Consider the following 10,000-nt stretch of genomic DNA (forward strand, 5'->3'; position numbering starts at 1 on the left):
TAGCGTAAGCATCACTGACTTGAAGTCGTGTACCTTGTGTAATGGAGAGAGTTACCCCTCTTTACTATTTGTTAAAAATAGAAAATAGTTTACACAAACACATTAGGTCAGGTTTTTGTTGTTGTTGTTTTTATAAACACTGACATACCATCACAAACTCCGAACATAAAATAAAAGTCCAACAAGAAAATGTCCTTTTGTTACATGTCAGAGAGGTAGTAAGCCTACGTCAATGAAATAAAGTGTAATACTTCCTGAATTAATATGAATTTTAAGAAAACACACACAATAAAAGAGCATAGTGTGTTTGTGTGTGTGTGTGTGTGTTTGCCATGGAAGCTGCGATACGTAGCCTAGGAATGAGTGTGTGGAGGAGGTGGGGGGCGAGGGGGGTGAAGAGTAATTTTGGTAGATTGTGTGTGTGTGTGTGTGTGTGTGTGTGTGTGTGTCGGGGTTCGTGTACATTTATGTGTATTTGTTTGTGCTTTCATATCTGTGAAACTGCATGTTTGTTGCATATCTGTTATGCGTGCGTGTGTGTGTGTGTGTGCGCGCGCGCACGCGCGCGTGTTTGTGTGTGTGTGTGTGTGTGTGTGAATGTGTGTCTGCATGTTTTACATTTATTTGCTTATTTACCATCATTATTGTCTTTTTATTTCATTTTTATTTCTTACTAATTTTTTTAATTATTATCATTATCATTATTATTATTATCATCATTATGATCGTCATCATCATCATCATTATTATTATCATTGTTATCATTATCTTTCTTTCTTTCTTTTTTTTCCTGACTAAGCGCGTTGGGTTACGCTGCTGGTCAGACATCTGCATGGCAGATGTGGTGTAGCGTATATGGATTTGTCCCAACGCAGTGACGCCTCCTTGAGCTACTGATACTGATACTGATAGTGAAGGAGGAAGGAGATTCAGAAGGCAAAGGACGAACGAACGAACGAAACGAACATTTTTATTCAATAAAGGCTGTGGCCCCTCATGAAGGGGATCAGTGAACACCAATTGTCCAGCGTCCAGACCACCACTCAAGGTCTAGTGGAGGGGGAGAAAATATCGGCGGCTGAGCCGTGATTCGAACCAGCGCGCTCAGATTCTCTCGCTTCCTAGGCGGACGCATTACCTCCAGGCCATCACTCCACGTACATACATACATACATACATACATACATACATACATACATATATACATACCTGAATAACTGAAGAATCACATGAGCAATCAGATTTATAAATAAATAAACAGAATGAAACAGTACCTACCTGATGGCGGAAATCTTTCGAGATTTGTTGGAGGATATCTTGCGTTTGACGTTGCTGCTAGTGGACAGGTCGTTCACCTGACCCCCTCCAGAGGGACGGTTGGAGGAGCTGGGCCGTCGTACCTTCTTCTCAGTCGTCTCGTCCCCCTCCTCCACTGCAACGGACACACAGTTTGTGGATTCCTTCCTTCACCCCCCGAAAACAGAGTATGGCTGCCATATGTATACACGGTAAAAATCCACTCGTGTACATGCGAGTGAACGTGGGAGTTTCAGCCTACGAAGGAAGAAGAGGAAAGGTTCCTTTTATCTTTCCCTGCTTTCTTACCCACCGCCGTGTGGATTCTTTCGCTTACTCGTTTTGATTGGTTGTGTTGTTATTGTTGTTTTCATTGTCCTCCGTGGGTTTATTTCCTTATTCATTCGTTCGTTTTTGTTTGTATGATTTTTTTGTTTGTTTGTTTGTTGTTTTCTTTTTCGTTCACTTTCGTTCATTAACTCAAATATTCTTTCGTGCATTAAGGTTTCGTTGTGTTACTTTTAATCTGGATTGACTGATTGACGCCAATCGTGTTAAATTTCTCACCTTATTTCTTACGAGAAGAGGTCTTCCTTCTTCCGACCAAAAAGACAAAAACACCAAAAAAAACCCAACAAACTTATGGACTCATGACAGAGAGGGGAATAAAAACATTTCTTCAGACCAGCCACACAAAAAAATTAATTAAATTCGAAACAACAACATTATTAAGTCATACAGAAGAGGAGAGAAAAAAATCAATCAATGATAATAATAATTGATGTTATCGTCGAACGAACTAATAAAATGAATGAATTATGAATTCGTTACAAAGAGGGAAATAATAGCATTTCCTGATATATATATATATATATATATATATATATATATATATAAACCCCCCAAAAAAACTCAACAAAACCAGCGTCAGAGTAAGCGCACCTGCAGGGGAGGTAACCCCCCACTGGGGCACCATCATCAGAGGCTCCGGAGGTGGCTGGGCCGCCTCCCTCCAGGACGGCGAGCACTTGTACTCCAGGTGGCGGTACAGGAACCGGAAGTTGTCTCGCCAGCTTCCGGTCGCGTTGCTTGCCTGTCAGTGACCGGACGGAATCAGCGAACGACACATCAAAATCCACAGGGTTGTGTGATTCGCTTTGCAATTTTTTTTTTTTTTTTTTATGTGAAGAAAGGGAAAGGAAATGAGAAGGGAGAGAAGAAAGAAACGAGACGAGGGAAAGACGGAAAAGGGAGGTTGAGGAGGATGAAATAATAATGATGATGATGGTGGTGGTGGTGGTGGAAAACAAGAGTGGTGAAGAAGAAAGATGAGGAAATTGAATAGTAGAAACGTTTTAAAAGGCGACGCTGTGCATAACTGATGAATGATCTTGGACGGAAAGCAACACACATCATCACATTCATGGCGAGTGTATTTTATTCTGGTTGTGTTGATAATAATAGGACGATGTAGACAGAGAGAGCAGATGATGTGTTGGAAGATTTGATGCTTGTAGAGTTTAAAAGAAGCGTGCTGCATTCACACATACACACACGCCGCGCGCACTCACTCACACGCTCTCTCTCACACACACACACATACACACGAACGCACGCACGCGCACGCACACACACACACACACACACACATACACACACACACACACACACACACACACACACACAAACACACACACAAATAACACACACAATCACACACACGCAAACACACACTGAAGGAAGCATGCAAAACATTACCGCATCATCATCATCAAACCTTTTTCGCGTCCTCCTCATGTTGGGCAGACGGCGAGGGACGCACCAGCACCGGCAGACTGTCCGTGTCGAAGTGGGCGGGCCTGAACTCCATCCGGGTCAGTTTGAGCACGTACTCGCGCGTGTTCCGGAAGTCGTGTTCGGACGCCACGTGGATGATTCGCTCCGGGTCCTTCTCGTAGGGCAGGGGTTGTTGTTGGAAAGGTGGCTTGACCGTGGCGAACATGGACTCCCTGCTCCGAAGGTTCTGCTGGCTGCCTACTGATTTCACCGGGGCAGACCGCGGCGCTCTGGGCATCTGAGATGCCTCGATTTTGTGGTTCGTCATGGCGTTGGTGGTGGTGGGCCTGGTGATATTGTTGTTGAGAAGGACGGTGTTCTCGCTCAGCACGCTATTTCGCTTCAGGCTGTGGAGACTGGGACTTTTCGATGTCTGCTGCTGATGCTGCTGCAGGTTCTCCGCGCTGCTGCCTGCCGGCTCCACCGGCGCCTCGTTCTCCGCCGCCGCGGAGCCGTTTGGGTCTCCTTCGTTGTTGCCGTTTTCGAAGATGGTGTCGTCGTTGTTGTTGTTGTTGTTGGCGTTGCTGCTGTGCACGCTGAGGAGGGAGAGCTTCTTGGTGGACGTGGCTGACCTGGTGCTGCTGGTGCTGCCGATGGACACCCGTCTGACGCCCGCGGGGTGAGCGCGGCGGATTCCCGACCTCCTCAACCTGGGAGAGCTGTGGGACCTGGTCTTGAGGTCGGAGGAGGATCGGTCGCTGGCTGGAGGGGTGTGGTGGGGGCTTAGGAGGAGGCTCCTGTTGAACTCCTCCTGGCTGAGCTGATCGCAAGGGCCGAACAGACCCCCTTCTTCGTCCTCCTCTCTCCTCAGCGACAACCTGGCTTCGTCGTCGTCAACCACCACCACCGCCTTCCCCACCTCCTCCTCCTCCGCCTCCTCCCCGCCCATCTTGGGCTCGTCGGGCGCGGCTCTGGGGTCTTCGCTTTGAACGAAGCTTTCGTCTTCTGTGGTGATGAACACGCCGGGAGGGTTGCTCTCAGTGAAGTCGCCTCTTTCATTCTTGTTGCCCTCTTTGGCCTGACCGAAAGCGGAGTCGCTGCCCTCCAGAATGGCGGCGCAGAGATGGTAGCCGCCACGCCGAGCCTCGTCCTTGGCGGTGTGGCCCCGACGGTTGAGCCTGGTGAGTGGTTGGCGGAAACGGCGGTGATTGGACACCAGGAGCTGGACCAAGTTCACGTTGCCCGACATGGCGGCGTAGTGAAGAGCCGTGTTGCCGAATCTGCACGGGGGGGTTAAAATGGGTCTTCAGCGCTGATTTGTCGTTCTCACTAAATCAAGTCATCTTTCACACAATCCACAGTCTTTTTTTGTTTGTTTGTTTGTTTTTCATGTCTATTACTTTATTTCTTTCTGTAGTTTTTTTTTGTTTTGTTTTTAAAAGCTGACTGTTGCAGTTTGGGTATGGGTTGTCTGTATAACCAGCATGGTTTATAACTGAATTTTAATGTGAACGACAGGAGCAAGAAGGTACCGGCCAGAACCAAACTTTCGTTGACATAATGCTTGGACTCATGAGATCCAAAACCCTAACGTGAATCCATACCTGTGTATCACAACACGCTCTCTCTCTGTCTCTGTCTGTCTGTCTGTCTGTCTGTCTGTCTGTCTGTCTGTCTCTCTCTCTCTCTCTCTCTCTCTCACACACACACACACACACACACACACAAACGCACACGTGCCCCCAGCTCACCATTCACACCCACCCCTCTCCTCTCCTCTCCTACCTTTCAATTAAACGATAACATTCAAATTTCAAAATCAATACTTTAACAAAAAAATATTGTCTACAGTCACCTTGGTGTGTATGCCGGGGGACATTGATTGAACAAAACTCCACTGCAGTCGACGCACATGTGCACCACACACACATCACCACCACCCTCACACCCATCCCTCCTCCTCACCTCATGCTCACCTCCCCCCTCCCCCCTCCCCCCCCCACCTCCCACACACACACTCACCATCACAAGGTAGCACACATTCTACACCATTCCCCTCCCCCCCCCCCCCGACCCCCACGCCAGACCCTGCCACCCCCCCCCCCCCCCCCCCCCCCCCCCCCGCCCCCCGCGCACCCCTCCCCAGACCCTGCCATTCCATGGAAACAAGAACATATCCAGCATGCACACCCCCGAAAACGGAGTATGGCTGCCTACATGGCGGGTTAAAAACGGTCATGTACGTAAAAAGCCCGCTCGTGCACATGTATACGGGTGAACGTGGGAGTTGCAGCCCACGAACGAAGAAGAAGAAGAAGAAAGTCCACTGCTTCAATCAACCACTCGGCTATTGCGCCCGTCCAGTCCGAACCCACCAATACCCCCCCCCCCCCCACCCCACCCCCACCCCCCACACACCCCCACAAACTCACCGGCGTCCCCCCCCCTCCACCCCCACCCCCACCCCCCTCCACCACCACCAAATTAAACAAACAAAACTGGCCTGTCCGCCTGTAGGAGGTCAAAGTCGGGGGCGTTGAGCAGCACGCGAGCGAGAGGCACGCGCTCGTAGACGCAGGCGTGGTGCAGGGCGTTCATTCCGTGCCGATCGCGGGGGCTCATGGCCACGCCTTCCTCGATCAGCAGGCGGGCCACCCCGACGCCCCAGCCCTCGGACTGCACGAAGGCCGTCAGCATCAAGGGGGTCCGGCCCGAGGCGTCCCGCGCCTCCAGGTTGGCGCCCAGGCTGACCAGCAGGTGGACCTGAGAGGGTGGGAGGGGTTGGGGGGTGGGGTTGGGGGGTGGGGGTGCGGAGGGGGTGGGGTGGGGTGGGGGTGCCGAGGGGAGGGGAGTGGGGTGGGGGGAAGGAGGCGATACAGACCTTAAGGATTTGCAGTGTTTGTGTGTGATTTTTTATGTTTTGTTTTTTTAAATTTCTTCCTCTGTCTCTCTGTCTCTGTCTCACACACACACACACACACACACACACACACACATATATATATATATATATATATATATATATACAGAGAGAGACTATATGTAGAGTGATGGCCTGGAGGTAACGCGTCCGCCTAGGAAGCGAGAGAATCTGAGCGCACCAGTTCCGGAATCCCGACAGAGTTGCCAGTATTTTCACCCGCTCGACTAGACCTTGAGTGATGGTTTGGACGCTAGTCATTCGGATGAGACGATAAACCGAGGTCCCGTGTGCAGCATGCACTTAGCGCACGTAAAAGAACCCATGACAACAAAAAGGTTGTCCCTAGCAAAATTCTGTAGACAAATCCACTTCGACAGGAAAACATTTTTTCTTTCTTTTGCAGGTAGAAAAAATAACAAAATAAAAGAATGGGTGGCGCTCTCAGTGTAGCGATGCGCTTTCCCTGGGGATAGCAGCCCCAATTTCACACAGAGAAATCTGTTGTGACAAAAAGAGTAATACAATGCAATACAACACAATATGACGCTGATATTATTTTATTGTCCGTTCAGCATAGAAGCCCTCTAGACAAAGGGGATAACACTTCCATTGATAATTGTTCTGAACAAATCAAAATAACATCCTGACGTATGTTAGTAGTCATACGCACGCACGCACGCGCGCACACACACACAGACACACATGCATACACACATGCATACACACATGCACACACACACACACACACACACACACACACACACACACACACACACACACACACACCGTAACACAGAGGAAAACTATCAAGGACTGTCTCACTCTCCAAATCTCTCAAATCTCAAAACCCTGTGTGTGTGTGTGTGTGTGTGTGTGTGTGTGTGTGTGTGTGTGTGTGTGTGTGCATTGTTTGCATGCGGACGAATCCATGTTCGCTGCACCACATCTACTTGAGGGCCCGATGCACAGATTCAGCGCGCTGGTCATGCTTTGAGAATGTGCAAAGTGCTGCAGGAACGAGAGAGAGAGATATCGTGACTGGCATAGCTCTAAGTACAATGAAGGAGAAACACAAGACAATCAAGCAGATATACCACTGAAAAGCTTTCGGGGAAAGACAGGCACACACACACTGCAGAGCGCCAGAACGCTGTGTTTTGCCGAGTCAGTGAAGTTGCTGCGACAAATCTTCTTTTGCCACGAGGCAAGGGAACTAACCACGACCTGTTGTTTTCTTCATACTTGAGTTCTTTCCCATGAGAGTTGAGGATAAAAATGAATTTTTCGACCATCTAATGAAATTTGTATGTGCGTGCGTGTATGTCTGTGTGTGTGTGTGTGTGTGTGTGTGTGTGTGTGTGTGTGTGTGTGTGTGTGTGTGTGTGTGTGTTTGTGAGTGTGTGTGTGTGTGAGTGTGTGTGTGTGTGTGTGACAGAAAAACGGAAACTAGGACCTGTTCAACAGTTTATCTACCTGGAATCCATCATCAGCAAAAATATAGCATGCGAGACGTGGACCCTCAAAGCGGATTAGAAAACAAGAATTCGAACCATGGGAATGAGGTTGTTATCGAACAAGACTGATACTGAATATCAAATACACTGATACGTGTGTGTGTGTGTGTGTGGAGGGGGGCGGGGGGGGGGGGGGGGGCGGGAAGGAGCGCTGCCGTGGAAGCTGCGACATGTAGCCTAGAAATAAGTGTGTGGGGGAGGGGGGGAGGGGGTGCAGAGTAATGTGTGTGTGTGTGTGTGTGTGTGTGTGTGTGTGTGTGTTGGTGCTCATGTACGTTTATGTATATTTTGATTGTGCTTTTATGTCTGTCAAACTGCATGTTTGTTGCTTATCTGTTATGCATGTGTGTGTTTGTGTGTAGTATGTGTGAACGTGTGTCTGCATGTTTTACATTTATTTGCTTATTTATCATCATTGTTGTCTTGTGTGTGTGTGGGTGTGTGTGTACGCGCGCATAAAGATTTTGCCTCTAATGAATATTATTATTATTAGTAGTAGTAGTATTTTTATGTATTTATCTATTACCTTTTTATTTTTTTATTTAATTTTGTTTTATTCTATTTTATTTTATTTTATTTTCTCAAGGCCCGACTAAGCGCGTTGGGTTACGCTGTTGGTCAGGCAGCTGCTTGGCAGATGTGGTGTAGCGTATATGGATTTGACCGAACGTCGCTGCTTTCGGTCAAATCCATATACGCTACACCACATCTGCCAAGCAGATGCCTGACCAACAGCATAACCCAACGCGCTTAGTCAGGCCTTGAGAAAATAAAATAAAATAAAACAAAATTAAATAAAAAATAAAATAAAAAGATAATAGATAAATACATAAAAATACTACTACTACTACTACTACTACTACTACTACTACTATTCATAAGGGGCAAAATCTTGATGAAGTCAACTAGTCGCGCGCGCGCACGCGCGCACACACACACACACACCCACCCCCACCCAAAAAAAAACACCAACCCCCCCAAAAAAACACAGACAGAGAGACAGAAAAGGAGAGAAACAAGTTACAAGTTATATGGACACACAACCAGATTTACCTGTGACAGGTAGCCACGCTGAATAATGTCACACAGGTTGAGAGGAGGGCCCCTCAATCCGCTGTTAGCCGACGTTGGTCGCATGGTTCCTGGATATATCTCTAGAGTTTGTTTTCCCTAAGTTCCCCACCCCTCACACCCCCACACCCTGCCCCCTTCCCCCTTCTTACTGCAGAAAACGCCTTTTCAGAACTCCCGTAATAAAACTTTTGAAGCAGTCAATAAAACTTCATGGGCCACCCCTGTAGATGCCAGCTTATCATAAATAACCTTTTGCCGAACAGAACATGAACACGGAAGAGAGAATGGTTGTAAAAAAAAATAAAATAAAATAAACCTATCAAGTTTCTCTACAAGGGGTCTCGTACAATAAAATTTACACAGCACTTCACTCTTTTATTTTATTTTATTTTTTCTATACTTCAGCAGAAAGTTGTAAGTACTGACGTGAACTTGTTGAACTTAGAGTTGGAACTGTATCCGAAGTCGACTTTAATAAGAATCGGTCAGATCTCAAAATAATACAACCATGACCATGTTCATCAAAGTAACTGTTGATCGTAATCGACTTTCATGTGACCTACTTCGAATGTTTTTGAAACAGTGTTGTACAAACCAAAAAGTCGGAATGGTTGTTTTTCAGACAATGGATCCACTCATGCGATTTGTTCGTTTTTCATGGGGAGAGGCTATTTTTAGTTTTTGTTTTTTCTCCTTCTTTTTATATATACGTCTTTGTCTCTTTATTTCCTTCTGGTAAAACTATACGGTTGAATGGTAGATAGAAACGGGGCAGCCAAACACAATTGGTGTTTCTGTTTGTTTGATTTGATTTCCTGATGAAAAAAAAAATCCTAACCGTATGAAAACATGTGCAAAACACAAGAGTTTGCGAGTTTCCGACACAAGCCTGTTCCTTGGCTTTCCTCAGGGGGGGAGGGGGGGGAGGGTGCAGGGGGGTGGTGGAATCGTTTCGACTTGTCCTCAGAGGTTCAGGTTGTGTTCTGTGGGGATCAGCGGTTCCACGTTGATCTGCTGCTCTGGGTGCTCATTGCTTTGTATCTGAAACATAATATCGACGGCTGACATTCATTCTATAATCGTTGATTTCCATTTTCTATGTCTTCTGCACAGTTACGGGCGTGCACCATGGTCAAACATAAACTTGTCGAATACGTAAACTTGTCGAGCTCGTCATTATCGGTTAAAAAATGGATGATTCATGTGTGCAGTAGATTAGAAGTTGTGGCATAGTTATGAAGTGGAGTAGGAGTTAAGAAAAAGAAAAGTGGGGGAAAGGAGACTTCTACTCTATCTCTGTGTCTGTGTTTGTGTCTGTGCCTGTGTCTCTGTCTGTCTGTCTGTCTGTCTGTCTCTCTCTCTCTCTCTCTCTCTCTCTCTCTCTCTCTCTCTCTCTCTTATGAGGATGTCAGGACAG

The 10,000-nt window shown here is 47.0% G+C and overlaps 1 protein-coding gene across 3 annotated transcripts in view; it reads right to left on the reverse strand.

Annotated features, from left to right (window-relative positions):
* Nucleotides 1-10,000, reverse strand: part of LOC143280132 (uncharacterized) — a 50,041-nt gene that overhangs the window by 3,263 nt on the left and 36,778 nt on the right. For all 3 annotated transcript variants that reach the window (XM_076584691.1, XM_076584694.1, XM_076584693.1), the window contains exons 2-6: nucleotides 8,563-9,624; nucleotides 5,576-5,835; nucleotides 3,074-4,352; nucleotides 2,239-2,389; nucleotides 1,279-1,432 (exon numbers count right to left, since the gene is read on the reverse strand). In XM_076584691.1, the coding sequence (XP_076440806.1) occupies nucleotides 1,279-1,432; nucleotides 2,239-2,389; nucleotides 3,074-4,352; nucleotides 5,576-5,835; nucleotides 8,563-8,646 (1,928 nt within the window). In that variant the 5' untranslated portion in view covers nucleotides 8,647-9,624. The remainder of the gene's footprint in view (nucleotides 1-1,278; nucleotides 1,433-2,238; nucleotides 2,390-3,073; nucleotides 4,353-5,575; nucleotides 5,836-8,562; nucleotides 9,625-10,000) is intronic.

This window comes from Babylonia areolata, chromosome 3, assembly GCF_041734735.1.
Source record: "Babylonia areolata isolate BAREFJ2019XMU chromosome 3, ASM4173473v1, whole genome shotgun sequence".
NCBI classification, from domain to species: Eukaryota; Metazoa; Mollusca; class Gastropoda; order Neogastropoda; family Buccinidae; genus Babylonia; species Babylonia areolata.